The sequence below is a fragment of the Plectropomus leopardus genome, unplaced genomic scaffold (assembly GCF_008729295.1).
Source record: "Plectropomus leopardus isolate mb unplaced genomic scaffold, YSFRI_Pleo_2.0 unplaced_scaffold57, whole genome shotgun sequence".
Lineage (NCBI taxonomy): Eukaryota > Metazoa > Chordata > Actinopteri > Perciformes > Serranidae > Plectropomus > Plectropomus leopardus.
This window is the reverse complement of record NW_024662630.1, coordinates 1-19611: the sequence shown is the minus strand read 5'-3', so window position 1 is coordinate 19611 and position 19611 is coordinate 1. Positions and strand designations below refer to the sequence as shown.

The 19611-nt window shown below is 39.4% G+C and overlaps 1 protein-coding gene and 1 long non-coding RNA gene across 2 annotated transcripts; both read left to right on the top strand.

The window, feature by feature from the left end:
• The first annotated feature begins 1290 nt into the window (after positions 1 to 1290).
• LOC121939707 lies at positions 1291 to 10835 on the top strand. The gene is made up of 3 exons (XR_006105513.1): positions 1291 to 1444; positions 10370 to 10548; positions 10728 to 10835. It is a non-coding gene; the product is annotated as an uncharacterized LOC121939707 (long non-coding RNA).
• An 81-nt stretch (positions 10836 to 10916) lies between these two features.
• Positions 10917 to 19462, top strand: LOC121939699 (inward rectifier potassium channel 2-like). The gene is made up of 3 exons (XM_042482680.1): positions 10917 to 13905; positions 15031 to 15348; positions 16627 to 19462. Exons 1-3 carry the CDS (start codon positions 12859 to 12861, stop codon positions 16855 to 16857), a joined length of 1596 nt encoding a protein of 531 aa, XP_042338614.1. The 5' UTR covers positions 10917 to 12858; the 3' UTR covers positions 16858 to 19462.
• The last annotated feature ends 149 nt before the right edge of the window (positions 19463 to 19611 follow it).

Sequence of the window (19611 nt, the reverse complement as noted above, 5' to 3'; positions counted from 1 at the left end):
TTTCCTGCCATGTTTAAACTGATTCTCTGTGCATTGAACAACAAAATATAATTTGCAGGTACTGTTTTTAAAGCTCATGTCTTTCTGTTCATCCTCTAAGTGAATGACATCATCGTCCCTCCCCACATCACTTTCTCCCTCACTTTCTCTCTGCCCCTTCCTCCCGCACAGTTTTCCATGGGTCAATTACAATTAGTGTTTTTACCAAACACTTATGCAATTTAAAACCACACAGGGTGCAGATTAAGATTATCCTCCTGTGTTTTATAAATAAATGCACAGGGGGTTTGATATCCGAATGTTTACATGCTGATGTTGTTGGATTCTGCTGACTGTTGTGGCTGCTGCAGTATGATGCTCCTTGACCTCGATCATCTCCAATCTGATCCTTATTTCCATAGAATGACAAAGCTCATGACATCATAGGTCACTTCTTGGGTGGCTTGACTGAGATTAAATCAGATTAAGTATTAGTAAACACACACTGTCGCTCTGTCTCTCTCGCTGTCTCTCCCACACACACACACAAACACACACGCACTAATCTGGCTGCATGGTCACTGGTTACTTTGTCTCTCGATCGTTCTCTCTTCGTCTGTCTGTCTGTCTGTCTGTCTGGCCTTCAAATTCATATTCAAATTAGCTTTATTGGCATTTATTGACCAAACCCTGTTCGATAAGGCTCTCAGTGTCTCTGACTGACAAACACACACACACGGACAAAAACACATTCATAAAACCCGTCATAAAATGTTAACATCAGTTTCTACAATAATACCTTTTCTTTGTAGAATTATTTTATTACATTTTATTCATTATTCACAGTCAAATCCAACTTTTAAAAAATCATTGTTACAGAACTGTAGCCTGACATTTAAAAGTGCAAAACAGCACAAATAAGAGGTTAATAAATGGATAGAAAAATTGTATATTATAAAACAAAATTTGCTCACAAATATATGAAGTTAGATTGATCTGAAAATGATATTTTCTTATTTTTAAATAAAAAGATAATTATTATTTTCTTTATTGAATTACAAAGTGTTTAACTATTTTTATACAGATTGACTTAAAATGAAAATAAGTCTATTCTTTTTTACTTTACTGAAACTAAATGACAAATAATTCGTGTGTATCAAACATCTAAACTGTAATTTAACATTGATTAATCAGACAGGATGGTGTGACAAGGTCACGCTGGCAGTCCGGAGAGGCGCGTGGGAGTCTTTGATTGGGGACAGATAGCATCGCAACGTGAGCGCGCTCATCCGCCACCTGAGGGCACGCGGACAGTTAACGGGACCGCCAGCAAGGGACAGCTCGCGCGCGGGTCATAATCAGCGTCCTTTTCTTTTTAAATTTAACCGACCGACCATTAAATTCGGTTAAAGGAGAAACTGAGAGTAAACTGACGTCGCTGAATTAACGGGGAGGAAAACAGCCGGTAAGTGCTGAATGAATTTAACTGCGCAAGAAGTTGTCAAAGCACCACTTCTGCTTGGAAATTGATTTTTGTATTTTTATTTCATCGATGTCATGTGGCAGTTGTGTGTGTCCGGAAGCAGCCTGATAACTTGAAGTCCTTATTTAAAGGCAGGTGAACTCGTGCTTTTTAACTGATTAAAAAAAACAAACAAACAAACAAAAAAAAAAAACATCGGACAAAGATGATGCAATTTTAAACATTTATCTAGGTGGCACCTTAGTGACACTGTTGTAATCCTTAATGTTACTAATGATTAAGATCGTAGAGTTGCTTTGAGAATGGAATATAATTCTTTACAAATACAATATTAGTGCTTCTTCACCAAAAAGATGCTCAAACTGTTTTTCTTCCATGCTTAAAATCCATTTTATTTAGGAAATTTCAAGCACTGCATTAGCTTTTGTCTATTTTTTCATTAGCTGGTGCTGTGTGGGACTGGAGGATGAATAAAAAGATGGTGCTGTTAGGGGAACAGTGAACTGTGAGGCTCTGACAGAGGGAGTACTGAGCAGATGAGGTGGCCAGAGAACTTGGTGTGCCCTGATGATTTAGACCTTAATCCTTTTTTGGTTTTGTGAGCTGTGATCTGATAGAAAACACAGCTGTATTTTTAAATAGGTTCATAGTCATGTGGCGTTTCTGAAATGGAGAGACAAAACACAGTAGGCCTACACATGCATCTAGATTTTGAGAGGATGCTTGCAGTTTCTTTACAAAGTGCAGTTTAAATGAAATGGCAAGACAGTGCTGGGTTTTTTCCCCAAGGAGGCACACAGGGTAAAGACCAAAGTACAGGATTATAAAATGACAGCAGTTTCTCCAGATTATTGTCTTGTTAAAGGTGCTCGTGGTTTTATTTTGTAATACTGGTCAACATCTATCTTTGTAAATGTTGATAACATTTAGGGCACCATTATTTAAAAAAAGTTATTTTATCAATGCATTGCATTGAAGGCAGTTAGCAAGTAAATGTTATAGCTAATGATGTGAAATGGTACTCCAGAAATTTTGTGTCGTACTTCCAAAAAAATTAAATCAATAAATAGTCTAAAATCATCAGAGAACCCTAGTGATGAGTCCTAAATAGGGGTTGACAGATTATTGGCCTGGTCGATTATTGGGGCCAATATTTGGCATTTTGCCAATTATCTGTGTAGGCGTTTTATTTTAATGGTAGCCGATAAGATTAGTTAATGAAAAAGTGTGAGTATTACATTCAGTCAATACAAGCTTGAGAGACTTTCACGTTTTGTTCTATGACAAAAAAATGTCAGTAAATACCCCACTCGTGAACTCTGAAGCTTTTATGTGTCTTAAAAATACGGCCGCTATCAAGTGACTAAAGTAGCCAACAGTCGTCATCACGCTGCACCGGACATGGCTTTACAGCCTTGTAGCTGTGGCGTTGCGACCATATTGTAGTTCGTTTTAGCCTAGCAATGGCTTTTCATTTCTGGTGATTACATTTAGGCTTAAGTGGTGGTCATTTGCGAAGATTATCTTGCTAAACAAAATGTGTAAGTATCATACTTTTTTTGCCGCAGTTTATTTTCTGCAGTGATCAGATATCCAATGGAAAAATCCCATAGGTTTTGGACGAGGGAATCAGAGCGACATTAGCCTCTGGGTTGGTCTACAGAAAAACATCATCCCCGGGGTGCTTTATAACGCAAAAGCAGAGATACTTTAAGTCTCTATTATGGGTGAAGCTCCAAAAATCCTGGATCCTACACCTCCCATAATACAACTCGACAGCACATTTTGCTAGATCCGCCCTGCCTGGTAAACACACACTTCTTTCAGACGTCATGCCCCACTTAGTTTGTAGTGTCTTTCTTTATTCCATAAGTAGATTGAAACATATCATAAAGAAACTGCAAAGTGCAATTTTTTTTTTTCCCTGTTAAGCCACTTTAATTTATGATTTTGAAAAGAGGAAAGATTTTTAATATAGTTTATTATGATATGTCCTTTTGTGATGCAGTATTTTACATTTAGACTGCAGTGTGTGGCGTCCTTATACTCCATACGTTTTACAGTAACTGCTCTGATGTTTGCATGTGGCATTCATTTTTAATTTTTTCAATCCAAGACCATTTGACATTAAAATTATGACACGTTTACATGCCAAGGCTTTCCCTGATAAGCGGGGCAAAAATGCTACAAATCAAACCTAATGTTCAATGCATTTACACAATATTTTGTACATACACACATTTTAAAAATTATTAGCACCAGAAACGTCGTATAGTGTGAGTGCGTCTTGAATCACCTGCGGTGTGATACTACTGTTACCACGGGCAGTTTACAGTACATGTGATGTCAACACCGAAGTGTACCTTGTGATTAACATCCCATGTTTGTACTATATTTTAAAAGAAAATATCTACAAATAGCGTCACTCTGTTGTGCTACTCTTAGGCAGATTGGGTTAAAGCTGTTGCAGTCATATGTCGTAGATGTGTGCAGTGGTGTGGCGAGATCTCTGGGGAGTGGTGAGCTTGCAGTAAAAGAGTGCACCATGATTTTTTTTTCGTCCCACAAGTTGATTATAAATACAAAACTTCATTCAGTACATACTAATACAACAGATAAATTGCTGATGCAAGGTGAGGCTGGAGCCCTGTAGTCATGCATCATGTTGAAATTACCTTTTGTAAAAAGATGTTTCTTTATGATAACATCTGGACAAAAACTTTCTGTGACAGTGAACTTCATTTACTGTGTGAAGACTGAATGAGTTTATGCAAGTATTTCCAAAATATGTAATAGTTGAGATGTAAGAAGAGAGCTGTAAAATGTCACGAAGATGGGTGTAATTTAAATAATCAAATTATTCTTGATTGCATACTTCTCTCTTTTCTGAGAATTTTCTTAATTAGAAAGGAGCTGTGCAGCGTTTTAACCAGCACATTGCAACCTGCACCATCTTAACTCAGCAGATTAACATTTAGTCGTCATCACACAAATGACCTCGATCACTGCACACAGCTGACGGAGGGACGGCAGCGGAAAAGTTTCAATTAGATGGAATAAGGCCTGGTGCCAAGATGACTCCACACTTGTGCTTATTATCAGACGTTTTCATAACAGTGAGTGTGTGCGTGTGTGTGTGTGTGTGTGTGTGGGGGGGGGGGTTGTTCATCAGTGATTTCCAAATGCTTTTCCTCCTCAGAGCGCACAGTATTTAAAGGAGTACTTAAACCAGAAAATGATCATTTGTATATCATTTGGAGTGAATTGGAGTAAAGGTTGGTTTGCATTTAACAACAGCAAAACTACATTTAAACATTTGTTTGCAAACTCTCACACGCAAGTCGTGCAGTATAATCCAAGACTCATTTATCCAGTGATTTTCTCAGCACCTCACAAATGCATACGCTTTCACATAAAAAGTTAAAAGAAAAACTTAAAATACTTTGACATTTGAGATTAGCATGCCTGGGCAGGTGCATATGTTTTAGCTTGTATTTCACTGAGCAGAGTTCAAACACGTGCACCTGTCCAGGTGCGTTGCTCGTCTGTGCGTGAGGTTGTGTATGTGTACGTGTTTTAAATACTAAGTGGGGGCACCAAAAGCTGTCATAAGCCCTTTTACACAGAGATCATGCTATAGAGTTTCAATGAAGTTCCTTCTTATGCCACTGTGGTATTTTTACACTGAACCAAACACTAGCAGCATCATGCTGCTTCAGTGTATGATTCAAGACAGCATGCCAGCTTACCAGGTGACAACAGCTTAGGTTTTTGCTGGGACATATAACAGAAACGTCAGCAACACTTTTAAAACAATTACAATGGCATAATTGACATTTTGCCATATCTGTTATATTGCAACTGAACTCATCCTCTGTTCGAAATGTAAATAGCTTCCAAATCTCATTGTTAACCCAATTTGTGGACATTTTAGGAAGCTTTTCTTCTTGGAGTTAGCTACTAACTGCTATTAGCTGCTTTTTAAATCTTCTATGGTGGGTCACATGCATCACACATCGTCAAAATGTCACACTGTGCTGAAAATTCCTGTGTTAAAGCAGACTGTGTAAGAGGGGTCACACTTACCTCGAACTTGTGGTAATTTTTTATAGACTTGTATGATTTTTGTCTCCTTCTCTCATTAGACTCATAATAACAATAATAGCCATTAGGAATTCATTGATGCAAAAATGGCTACAAAATGTGCAATAATCACATAAATTCAAATTACAACCATACCACATGAAAATGAATTGGCTCGCGTAGGCCTTTAAGTCAATAAATTGACTGTAGCCTATTCCAATGTTGAATAATGTTGAATAACTATTTCTTATTTCATGGGCTATTTGGTATTTTAGGGGTAATACATATATAATTTTAAAAAATGTCAGTTTCCATAGCAACTGTAGAAGCTTAGAAGCATTCTGGACAGCCCTAAAAATGATTTAACTGCTAAAAAATATATGCAGTTCATAGCAGATGAGCTGAAAATATGCAGAACACCACTGTGCTCCTTTCAACTTCAAACTTTTTGTAAGATGTATAAATATGCATGTGTTTGAAATATGATGAAACACCATCAGGCAAGTGTCACGTAATGTTATGATGTAACATCCATTACTGTTTGTCGCTCTGGGGCTGCCTTCAACCATCAGCTTCAGCTCCTGTAACGTATGAATGATGCCACCAGATCAACGCTTCACTAGAACTGTATTGATCAGATAGGCTATCAGCAAAATGTCACTGGGAATTTGTTTGATATGCACGGCCGTTAAAGCTGTTGCAGTAGGCCCCTTGTGCACATTTCATATTAAAATCTTCCTTGTAAAGTGAAGTTTAATAGAATAACCAAGTCTGGAATGAAAGCGATGTAGAAAATCCAGGTTTGAGACAGAGAGCCATGTGACGCTGTGAGAGAGATCCAGCCTGTGTCCTGGTTTCTAACTACCACTGATCAATAGTATTGATGTCTCCACATTTGCATTGTGGCCTCACAATGTAGAGGGTCACTTTTGAGGATGTCATTTTGTATATTGTATTGGTTAAACGCCCCATCATGAAACCATCCAACCCACTTTAAGGATATGTGAAATTCGCCGTAGAGCAGCATTGTGATGAGAACATAGTTTTACTCAAACTGTTATTTTTAGTACAGGAAATAGGACGGATCACATTTGACATGGGAGGCAAGAAGAGTGACAAAATGAAGAACATATTCAGTGCCTTTTTCAATGAAAGTGCTGAAATCATATTCCCTGCAAATCTAATCTGGCCAGATAACACCTTAATATGGTCAGATAATCTGGGTAGAAAGAGGACAGGGGAGGTGCTGTAGAGAGACAGATACATGGTGAGAGTAGGAATGGGACAATATGAAAAATCCATCCATCCAAGTCACGATTATCCTGCACTAAGTAGCATCAATACACAATTATATTCAGGCAGTTGACAGTATATCTAACTATAAAGCACGGAAAACTGTCTGTCTGTTTCCGTCCGTCCGTCACATACCTTAACAGCCATTCATGCCATCTACTTCATACTTGGTTGGTGGATTGCTGGGGACCCAAGGCTTGTCGAATTTGGTGCAATTTGGATACTTGACATGTTCAGTGTTAATAAACTTTGAATAAAGTGAACGGTGCTCTGTGGCTCTGTGCAGCAGCGGGAGCGGGGCTTCAGGGCTCTCGAGAGAGCGGTCTGTTGGTAGAGCATGCATGTCTCACTATGTGTATTTCACCGTGTTTCTGACAGCGAGCACTGGCGATCTGTGGTATAATTAGTATCTTGAAGATTCATACTAGAGAAACTTTACTCTTTTATTTAAGGCTTTTAAACTACCTTGAAAGGTCTCATAGTGCACCCGTCAGTATCTGTAAATGTTGTATGTCTGTAAATGTGTGCTGTATCACTTTCAAATTTGTCTGGTGTTATTTTGAAAGAATATCCTGGGGCAAGTAAATTGTCATTTTTTTTTCAAAAAATACAGCAAAAAACAGTTTTTTTTTTTCTTTTGAAGTATAATATCATTAGGCTATCATCAGTTAGCAGCCTGTTTACTTTTACAAAATATAGAGTTAAGTGGTTTCAGAGCTGCAATCTACTTACAAATCATTTTTATGAACAGTTAAATTGTGGATAATTTCCTTGATCAGTCGATTGGGGGGAAAAAAAAGCATCAGAGAACTGTGAAAAATACCCATTACCTATTCCGAGTCTAAAATGAGTGATCTGTTTTTGTCGTTTTGTATCACCAACCGTCCAAATTCCAAGTAAAATATGTAGGTAAATACCAAAAACAAAAAAAAATATTTTTGTTTTGTTTTTTGCCTGAGAGATGACTTAAACGATCAAGAATTTTTGCCAGTTTTTCCTGACAATTGACTGAATTAATCAACTAATCATTGCAGCTCCAATATGGCAAATGTGTTCTAAATCACATGTAAAATATACCCAATTCAAAGAATTTTTATTATAGTATTAGTAAGTATTATAACTAATCCATTTGGTTAAAGAACCGTTAAACATGAGAAGTCCCGGCACATTTCAGCCTTTATCATATAAGGCAGGACTGTAGATCAGACGCTGCTCTGGTGGGTCCTGACAGTGTGAAGGAACAACTTCACATGCACAGTTTTCCCAGACACCCCTGCATGTTCATATATGAGAAGATATTTGAGACACCTGCCACCTCACCAGGATAAGGTTAGGCAACACAAGAACACGTGTACTCTCACGTTGCCTGTATACACACACAGACACACGCACACACTTCCGTCATCACCTCCTCCAGCTACTGTCGTCAGTTGTCCAGAGACACCTCAACCCAATCACGGAGATAGCAGAGCTGAGAGCTTGTTCATTTGGTAGTGTTGGCAGGAGCTACAGTAGAGGCCTCAAGGTCAGGACTGCCTCGTCACACATTTGTTCATTAACTGAACTTTGAGCAGCACAAACCTGAAAAAAAAGTCTGTTATTTTGTCCAAATTTTATTTCTGGCTTCAGTTTTAGGTGAAAAAAAAAATGCGGTTCAGATCCCGAGTGGTGGATGATATATATATTAAAATAATATGATGATAATAATTCGATTTAATTTAATATTTTAATTCTCTGACTGTGAACGTTGTGTATTGGCCAGATGTGTTGGTAACAGGCATGTTACTTGTGGAGATGTGCTGCTCAGTGATATGAAAAAAAGGAAAACATTTATTTAAATTTCCTGAATTACCTTATTTTTAAAGTTTCACATGTCTGAAATGTCCCTAAATGATCACTTTAAACTCGCTGAATTGAGTATAAATGTTACATTTATGATACTTTGCTTAAGTATCATAAATGTTTGTTTACCACAGACCTTATTTTTATTCATAATCCAAAATCCAATTGAAGCGTCATTAACTTTCGGTTTGGCCTACAGAAAAACATCAACTCTGTGGCACTCTGTTTAGATTAATATTTAAAAGAATTTTGGTAGTTATTAAGTTATTAAATTCCCCACTGGTTTGCATTTTTTCTACCTTTATAGTATTTGCACAATGCTTAGCTACAGTAACGATAAGGGAATAAGAGATAGGTCTTAGAAAGATGACTTATGAAGTTTTATAGTAATTTTTATGCATAATATCAGTAATTTACTTCCCCAGCCAGCAGCATATAAGCCCATTTATGCATGATGGTCCGTCACATCAAGGGACAATTATGCAGCAGACTGTATGCTAATTGCACTGGTCAAAAGGATGCACAACATTGTTTATTTATTCATCCATGCAGACATGTTATGTCTCAGATCCTAGTGATCAGTCCCAGTTTATTCAAGTGCAACACTTTATTTACAAGTCTGTATTATTTGTACAGTGTGACATTTGTGATTTAGTGCCACATACTGTTTTCACCCAAATCACCCCAAATCCTCTGAATGCCACAACATATCCTACCTGTGTGTGTTCATAGATATTCTTGCCACCTTCTTTAAGGGTATGACTCTTACATAATTCCTCAGGGGATTAGCAGAACCAAAGTCACGAGCGCAGCTGTAATCCACAGCATATCGCCATCTCCACAGCAAGACCACACTACCTCTTGTCCCCCAATCAACCCACAGTCTCTGTTTACCGCAGTCCTTCATCTGAGCTACAATCCCAGTCTCAACCTTTTGCCCAAGAAAATCCCCTCCAATTCTTCCAGTCTATTGGCTTTAATCCACGATTGCTTGTTTATCAAAGATTACTCAGCCTGTACCACTTTGTTTCCTGACCCAAAATGAGTGCTCTGCAGTTCAATCCTTTTTGGTAACTCACCAGTCCTCCCTTAAAAGTTTTATATCAACCAATGCATAAAAATAATTGTATATATGTTTTCATATGTGTATTAAAATGGTGTTTATTCATATTCTATTTTCTTTAGCTGCAACTAGCAATTACACATACTTCTATTGGAAAATAAGATTTCAAGTTTCAATTATAGTGATAAAAATGTTTGTTCTTCCAAAAAAGAAACAACCACTGTTTTCATGCGTTTAAGGGTCACTGTAACTCATAATACTAATAATTCTGTAATACTGTGATACAGTGAAAATGCAAGATTTTTTGAGATTGTTGTCATACCATGACACTCACACTATTTCAACCCTAGTTGACCCTTTGGTGGCCACAGTTTTGTCCCTAGGATGCAAAGAAATTTGTCATTAAGGTCAAGTGTTTGTGTTCGTATCAGCTGGCTAAGGGGGTGTAGCAGTTGGCGTGTTTCTGGGCTTGTTTGTTTGGATGCATGAATGTGTGGTGGATGCATGTCTATACATGGTCTCACCTATTTCAAATGAATGTTTTTTTCCCTAAAGGTATAGGAATTATTTTGTAAGAAGATATAAATGAAAAATGACTAAATATTTCTCTCTGCTTCTCTTCACAGGCTCTGTAATTCCTCGGGTACATCTGGGTGACGTTTTCCCCGAGGTCATGACTAAGTTTGACTCTTCAAGTTAAGACTGTCTAAAGGAAAACCTCCACAATACCGGTATTTGACTTATAAAAAAATCTTTTAACAACTCTGGGGCTGCATGAGACATCCAAAGAGGTACACCACAAACGGTAGGTTTCAATCACCATACATTTAGATATTTATCATATACAGCATACTTAAGATTTGAATTGATATTAAATGTGAACATATGCAATTATTTTAAGGGCAACGGGTTTTGTTGAGACAAGCACAGTTTTGTAATGTATACCTTACCCTTCTCTTTTTGTTTTTCTGATTTCTTTTCAAGACTGGCAGTGTCTTAAAAAAGAAGGTCCTACAGCAAAGGGATGCAAAACAGACATATGACATCTCAGTAAAGAGAACTGAAAAACCAGCAGACTCTTTCACTCAATTTTCTCCCAAAAACTCAATGAACATGTGTCATGAAAGGAGGTCAACACATGAATGAAGATGAACCCTTACGTCACATCACACTTCAGGCGGGATCTCTTTCCCCATTTCCATTTGTTGTAGACTTTTGTCAACCCTGATGTTACAGGTTGATTGAAATGGCTTTCATTTTTGTACAGGTGTAGCAGTAGCTCTTGTTTATTATTTTTCAGTCCTCTTTGTACTCACCACAGCTTAGATTTACGGTTGAGGGTTTGATTTTGTCTAATGTTTCAAAGAGGATGTGGATACTCTGTATACATGAGGATTCAGTGGTAGAATTTTGGAGTAATGGTTGGGCAAGGTAAATACTGACTGTACGAGCATACTTTTCATTTCGACATATTTTGCACATTTCTTTTTTTGCTTTATTTAAACCTTTGTCATTTTTTGCATGTTGTTGTATCTGGATATGATAATACTTTGTTTTGTTTGTGTAAACTCTGATGTTCAGGTAGCCCGTTGTGATCTGGTTCAAACAGACATGATGAGTAAGGGACTACAGTCCACAAACCCAGGAGAACTCAGAGCCACGTAGTGCTCAGCACTTCTCAGCTCTTCTCCCTCTGATCTATCTTCTTTGGCACGCCACCTCCAAGAAATATAGAGCACTTTCTCAGGTGACCTGTGTACTTACCTTTTCCCTCCATATAAATCTTCCAATTTAAGCAAAAAACAAAATAGTGTTGGAGATAGATCGAAGTAAACTCTGTTTTTTTTGCTCTTCTTCCTATCTTTTGTCAGGCTTAAGAGCTTTCTCAGCTGTAATGCTAAGCTGTAATGACGTGTGTCTTCTCTGAGAGACTAGCTGTTGCAGGTGACTGCTAACAGTCGTGTAGTTCAGGTCAGTATTATTCCCAAAACAGCCGGTAAAACAAGTCTTCACCAAATTGACAATGGCCATCAAACAGATGTGCAGACCTTTAGAAAGACAATGTGAAGTTGTTAAAGCAGTGACATGATCAAATAGGAAATGGCAAACAAAACATGGGTCTTTCAGTTGGGACCCTCTTGTTGGGCAAAGGCGACATTTCCTTGACAACTGCAGTTTAACACTTTATTGTGTGTGTGCTATATTTCAGCTTTATTTAAGAGATACTGGCTCAGAATTATGAATGATGAATAATGAAAGGTAGTGCTTGATTCACTGAAAGTTCTGTGCTCTTTGTTTCTTCATGCCCATACCAAGGGGTTGTGAAACTGGAGAGAAGTTTGATCGTAAGAATTGGCATGTTTTTATTTCTTTTTATTGCATGTTAGAAATGTTTTTATCATATCGCCCCATTTTGAGTTAATTTGCAGCATTTGTCCATCTTTATCTGCATCTTGTCACAGTATTATAGAAGATACCCTGTGGCGAGCTGTATACCTTTTACATGTTCCCATCTCCATTCTCCTACTGTGTTGCATTTTCAGTGTATAGCTTTTATCAGTTGATGCCTGCTCGAGCTTTCCCTTTTTATTGTTTTGAACTGAACTGAACCAATCCTGCATGCTTATGTCAAGTCTGTTTAGGTCAATCCAGCCTTACCACTCCTTGTCAAAAGGATTGTTGCAAACTTATAGAAATAGACTGCTTGGGCTGCTGCTGATATCTTTCTTTTCAGCTCAACTCATTCACTGAGTGTGACTGAAAGACATTGGTTGTTAATGAATGCACCTGTGGACCTGCTTCAAGAAATCCCATTTTGTTTGCTGAAGGTGCTATCACTCAAAAGATAGACACGACTGGGAAACTTCATTACAAGTTGGGGAAAGTAAGTGACTGATCAGTGGCCTTGGAGGGAATTATCCTCTGGTTATCATTGGTCACTATGGACTTTCAATTATCTCTTCATTAAGCAGGACTGAAGGACTGACTGTGTTGTTAGCACCACACACTTAATTGACTGTGTCTAGGTGCTTAATTGCCACATCAGCAATCAAATCAAGGCACACGAAGGAATACAGACTCATTGTACACTATAAGAGAGGAGGCTTTGTAGTGCATGATGGGAGCGGCACGTGTGAAACGCCGTTTCAGTGCTGTGGTGGATGGGCCAGTGGAGGAGGAAGAGGTCATGAGGCTGGCACAGAGTGCTGCAGACACGGCTAGGGCAGGGGGGAGTCCAACGGGGTCAGGGACCCCAACCAGCCCCTCTCCGACCCATGCCCTGAACGGCAAACCTCTACCTCTCCAGAGCAACACCAACAATGCACGGAGGCAGAGCGCCATTGGAGAGTCAGTTGGGGGAGACGCAGGAGAAGGCGGGGTGAGAGCAGGAGGAATGTGCTCAGGACTAAGAGGCAGTAGTGTGGGAGGAAGAGGAAAAGGCCGCTCTTCAGACCAGGATTCACTCTCTTCCCCCTCCACTACCAACCGCCGGCGCACCAGGCGCTCAAGCCGCCGGCCCCGACAACGCTTTGTGGGCAAGGACGGACGCTGCAACGTCACCTTCGTCAACATGAGCGAGAGGGGCCAGCGCTACCTTAGTGACCTCTTCACCACATGTGTGGACATCCGCTGGCGCTGGATGCTGGTCATCTTCACCCTCTCCTTCCTTCTCTCCTGGCTGCTCTTTGGATTTGCCTTCTGGCTCATTGCCTCCTTGCATGGGGACCTTTCAATTCGGCTTCCTCCCAGCTCAGGTTCCTCTCCGGGATCAGGAGAGGGCGAGTCTGGAGGAGAGTCTGATAGAGAGGCAGTGGTTGAGGAGCCGTGCTTCCTCCAGGTGAACAGCTTCATGGCGGCCTTTCTATTCTCCTTGGAGACGCAGACATCTATCGGTTACGGCTTTAGAAGCGTGACTGAAGAGTGTCCCCTGGCGGTGTTGGCGGTCGTTTTGCAGTGCATTGTGGGCTGCATTATTGACGCCTTCATCATCGGGGCAGTTATGGCAAAGATTGCTAAGCCCAAGAAGCGCAACGAGACGCTGGTGTTCTCCGACACGGCCGTGGTGGCGCTGAGGGACGGGAAACTCTGCATGATGTGGAGGGTCGGAAACCTACGCAAGAGCCACCTGGTAGAGGCACATGTTCGAGCACAACTACTGAAGGTATGTGGAGGGAGATGGATGGGCTGGAAGTTTAGCAATGATTAAAGAGAAAAGCCTTTCCATTTTTGAGGAAAAGGTCAAAGAGGTGAATTGGAGATGGTAAAACAGACAGCAAAAAGTAAACAATTCTGTCAAAAAGTAGAGGCTGGTACTGTGAAAGATATCAGTAGAGGAAAAAAAGGTTGCAGTAGAGAGAAAGAGAGAGCGCCGAGACCATCTGGCCTGTATCCTGTGGACCGTAGTTAATGAGAGCTTGTTTTATTTTCCCTCTGGGGTTAGGAAGATTTACCATGGATTAACTTGCCCACAATTCTTTAACTGAGAACCATTGTCCTTCGTCATCTCAATTTCCCTTACGTGTGCTAGATGTGGGTTAGCTGATTGTAGTGTATGTATACTTATGTTTACCTTACTGTCTGACCTTAAGTGGATAGTTTTAAACATGTTTCCTAGTTTTGGAAATGTTTTGTCATCATCAGTGCTATGTGTGTATATGTGTGTGAATGCTGCCAGCATGTTGTGTGAATGCTGCCAGGGTTTTCCGGAGGGTCAAAATCTGTGGAACATTGGGGCTACAGGATAGACAATTTGATCTCGCTTAATATCATGACCATATCAAAGTTCAGACCGGGCAGAAGGGATTATGTTTGCGAGGATCAAAGAAATACAATTCTCAATGCTGTGACTGAATATTGTTCCATAGCAAGGGTTGGGTAAGTGATAAGCCTATGCATGGGTGGTATGACTAAAGACTCGATAGTCCAATTTATATGAATATAATAACCAAACACTAAGCTTTTGGATCACAGCAAAAAATGTAATTTCTACAGATTACTTCAGGAAATGGTGTCAAGTATATTTATACTTAATTTTTTACAACATGCAAGGTGTGGATGAATGCCTTCTCTATATACCAATGTGTTGCATTTTATAGCCAGAATTACATTTTGATTTTACTTTATCATGTCAAACCTGCCTTTGGCTGATGTTGGTTTTGTATTGGAAATCGTTTCTAGTCTCCATTTCATATTTCCCAAACGTGTAAAATCAATTTTGCAACATCTGATGTGGAAATTTTTATGTGTCAAATAGTGACTTAATTTTACTCTCCATTCCCAACTTCAGCCAAGGGTGACAGAAGAGGGAGAATTCCTCCCCCTGGACAATATAGACATCAACGTGGGTTTTGACACTGGCACCGACCGCATCTTCTTGGTCTCGCCAGTGACGATCGTCCACGAAATCAATGACGAGTCACCCTTCTTCGAGATCGATCAAAAGACCCTGGAGAATGACTCTGAATTGGAGGTGGTGGTCATACTTGAGGGCATGGTGGAGGCCACAGCCATGACCACACAGTGCCGGAGCTCGTATCTGGCTTCTGAGATCCTCTGGGGACACCGATTCGAACCAGTGCTCTTTGAGAGGAAAGACTGCTACCAGGTAAGAAAAGAAGGATGGAGACATATCTAAGTGGTATCCATTACTTAACTATAGTTTAGAGGGGTGCATATATTTAGTGTTTTCAGCCCCGGTAGCGTCATGGCTTCAGGAATGTGGCAATGTTGCATGGTTGATCCACTACGACTTTGGTCCAAAATGAAATATCTGTATTAGATGGATTAGCACAGACATTTATGGTTCCCAGATGATGATAATTTGTCATCTTGCACCATGAACAGATCAAAAATTTAATATGTACAGTAATTTTGATTATGACCAGACATAAAAACACAACTGACATTCCCATCAGCCTCAGCTGTACTATGTGTTTAGTAGTAATTAGCAAATGTGAGCATGGTAACACACTACACAAAGATGGTAAACATAGTATAAAGTCTCAGTAAAACGGAAGTTAGAGCGTCTTTATAATCCGTACTGACATATTTCCCAGTGAAAAGGAATGTTTGATTGGTTTACAGTTACAAGCTGGATTTAAATTAAATCCTTTGCATTTGATTGGACCACTAAAAGTGGGCAGATTTGGAGTTTAGTAGATCTAAAGCAGACTGCTGTTGCCACACATACTTTCCTCAGGGGGGAGGAAGAGGACAAGATGAATTAATAAATGAAACAGATTAATGAATAAACGAATTAGACCTCAGCAACATGTTTTGGAAATAATACAGGTTTTATTGTTGAAAAGTGGGCGAGTCATAGTACTGAGGATCCAATGGTGTAACGCTGATGGGATAGTAGTTTGTGTAAGGGGAGAGAGCAACGAAGTCCAACATATGCTGAATGTAACATTAATGTTAGTTGTTGAAGCATTGTTAAATGCCTCACACATAATCCTTACATGTCACTGATACCACTCTCCTCAAGAGAATAATTTTTAGCCATCAAGCCTGTTACCACAGTTTTTTTGGGGAGATGAAGACACACTGACCTGCCATGCTGTGGCTTGCTAGCTGACTTAATCTAATATGACAAAAAATTGTGTGTGTAATATTTTCGGCATATATTGTTAAATAGGTGCACAAAAATGTCCAGGGATGTGATCTAGGAGGGTTAAGTAGGCATTTTTCATTTAATCATGACTTCAACCTGCTAAAGACATCATTATTTTAGCATTGTTATTGTGAGTATCTCAGCATGCTGATGGCAGGATTTATGTAGCTATACGCATATACGACCTCAGACTCAGAGTGGTTATAGACTCTTGTCTTTGTTACCTTACAATGTGTATTGAAAAAGTATTCATTTTCCCCTTTTTTCCAGGTGGACTATTCATTCTTCCATCGGACATATGAAATCCCAAACACGCCCTCATGCAGTGCTAAAGAGCTGGCTGAGCAGAAGTACATTCAAAGCTCACGCTCATCATTCTGCTATGAGAACGAAGTCGCTCTGCAGCTCGTCTCCCCTGATGATGAGCCTGACCAGGACCCTGAGTGTCCCTCCCCACCAACCCGAAGGCAATCCCTGGCAGAACATCTCCACTACAACTGAACCTGTGGGATAGGGTGCCTTACGGGAAAAGAGACAGGAAGTAGACCCAGATGTTTAGAGAAAGAACAGGCAAAAACAGAGGGTAAGACAGGTAGGAATGGGCAGACCGCAGACAGGATTAAAGGTAGATAAGGCCAGAGTCAGATAAAGGATAGAAAAATACGTTATTAACAGTGATTTGACAGGAAGTCCAGAATAGGAGCAAGTCATGAGATTAAATGGAACTTCATAAAGTTTGCAAGATTTAGATAGATAGTACTGTGTTGTAGATTGCACAGACAAATGAAAAAAGGACAGATTAAGAGACAGTGGGAGGTTCTGGGCCTTCCTTTGGGGAGAGGAGTTTCTGCACTGGCTTAGTTGTCTGATTGGTCCTGGCAATCTTTCAGGATCATTGAAAACTTGTCTGCTAAGTCTCACATCTGGCCCGTCACTACCACAACACAGCCATCTGGCTTTAATGCCTGACTGGCAGAACATACAACAGCACCCCATGGTGGCTCTGACATGCAACTGCACCTCCTGCTTTATGACCTGCAGACATTTTTGACCTGCTGTGTTTGAGGTGGCTTCTGTATGAAATGAATGGCACTGTACCCTTTGAGGTACAACTCAGGAATGTATTCCACAATGCTGGTTTATCGTTTTACTGTTTGATTTCGCTATGGTAAGTATGGATAGTGTAGAGAATGTAGTTGAGTTTTAGGCTGGAGCCAAAGCAGAGCAACAGTAACATGGAGAAACGGCTGAAAACTAGCAGCGATTTTGAGCAGTTTCTTTTCCATGTTACGTACTGTATGTTGTTTGTTTTCTGGCTTTTTTTTTTCTATGTGTCATGAAAAAAAATGTTCAGTGATGTTCAGCATTTGCTTCATTTAATCATTTTGTTTTGCGTTAAATGCCATGTTGTCAGAGGAAACATTGCAGTGTTGGTAATCTTCAAGCTACTGCAGTGATACACAGAAACAGATGATGTTTGTTTGTGTCCAGACTGAGATACAGTCTTTCTTGCACAGCAATCTACAGCATCTTCTCGTGTCCTGTTTTGCTCAAATCAACCATACTGTATTGTTTTGCTTTGTGACATTTGGACTGTAGTACCTAGCAGCTGAACTATGACAAGTGTTTTGGCACTTGGAAGACTCTCGATGGTTCGGACTGAATCCATCCAATCATTGACTCTGTAAATACACAGGAGGCCTGAAGTCACCTCCAGCATCCCTAGAACATAACTGAACTAAGCAGGAGAGGTGTTGTGACGATGGTGATGCAGGCTTGTCGTTTCTGCTTTTCTGAGATTAAAACATCTGCACAAGTGGATGAGGATCGGACCTGAAAACACACCACATTCATAGTCAATTATTCAGTATTTTTGTGCCCATAAAATCATGTGACACCCTACTCTAATGCTAATGTGTTACAGTTGGTTTCTCTCACAGATTGTGAGAACAGTGTAGTGAGTGGTGCCTTCATAACAAACCAGAGATTTTGGCCCTTTATGTTTGAAATGTGCTTAAAGATTATTTTTATTGTGTCTATTTGCAAAATGCTACTTATGCAAGAGTGTGGGGTTTTTTTTCACTTTGACATTTTGCAGGATGTTCTAAGTAGGCAAAAATGTCTTCGCTGTTAATCTGCTCTGAAATGGAGTAGTACCATTATGAACATGCACTGATGACTTTTTAGGCTTTTAGTTGTATTATATTTTAGGCTATGTAATAGTTGCACTTTGTAGTTATATTACAAAGCACTTGGAAAGTTCCTTTTTATTTTAGACCCTGTAATGATTTGCAGTAAATTAGTGATTACAGAAGGTGTTGGTAAAACTGACGCAGCTTCAGGAGTACAGCTTGAAATTAAAGTGTTCAACAATAATCAGTCTGTCCAACGCACATCCTGGGAACTTGTTCTTTGTACTTTGCACTAAAGTAGTATATGGAAACTTATATCACTAATGAAGCTCTACAACAGCACAGTAGTGTTGCTGGATCAGCACATGTTCACCTCAGTACATCAGTCGCAGTATTACACTTCAGTCATTGGAATTTTTTTTTTATGGTTACCTCATGGGGGCTGAGGTGTTGACAACATATTATCTGTTACAATTATTGTTAATGCTGTTTTATGTTTGTGTCCTCCCTTACACTTCTCCTTTGTGGCAACCATGTTCTATTTATAGGCTGCGTGGTGGGTCATGTCGTTCACCCTGCCTCCACTTGTAACTTGAACTCACTGCACCATCACTTTAACTACGATAACATTTTTGAAAACCCCCAGAGAGAAATAGAAAGATTATTTGGTAATTTAACTGGTTTCTTAGGATTCACTTCTCACATTACACATATTTCTAATCATAGATATTTATAATATACATAGTGTAAAATAGTATTCTGTAATACTGCATACATTTTTAATAAATGAGTGAGATGAAAACAATAAAAGCTGTTGATACTGTACCTTCCTAAGGTTATTTTTCTAAAGAGAAAGGGAAAGCTCTGTGCTCCAACACTGAAATGTAATTTCAGAGCTGCCTCAGGCACAGAGCACTTCCAAATGAAACTGAACTTTGTTATAGAGCAAATAAAACACGGGGATTGAATTTCAATTATTGGTTGTCTCTTTATTTGTTCTTGTACTTCCTGAGACAATCCTACTGACCATTTTAAAAATGTCGTACAGATGGTTAGTGTAAGTCATCAGTGCTCTAACAATCTTTTTCTGCATTTACATTGAACTGCTCCTATTAAGATAAAA

Excerpts from the sequence above, each read along its gene's own strand:
- LOC121939699 (XM_042482680.1), top strand. The coding sequence starts at position 12,859 with ATGATGGGAGCGGCACGTGTGAAACGCCGTTTCAGTGCTGTGGTGGAT. Across the intron at positions 13,906-15,030 it reads TTCGAGCACAACTACTGAAG|CCAAGGGTGACAGAAGAGGG; the intron begins GTATGTGGAGGG and ends TCCCAACTTCAG. Across the intron at positions 15,349-16,626 it reads AGAGGAAAGACTGCTACCAG|GTGGACTATTCATTCTTCCA; the intron begins GTAAGAAAAGAA and ends CCTTTTTTCCAG.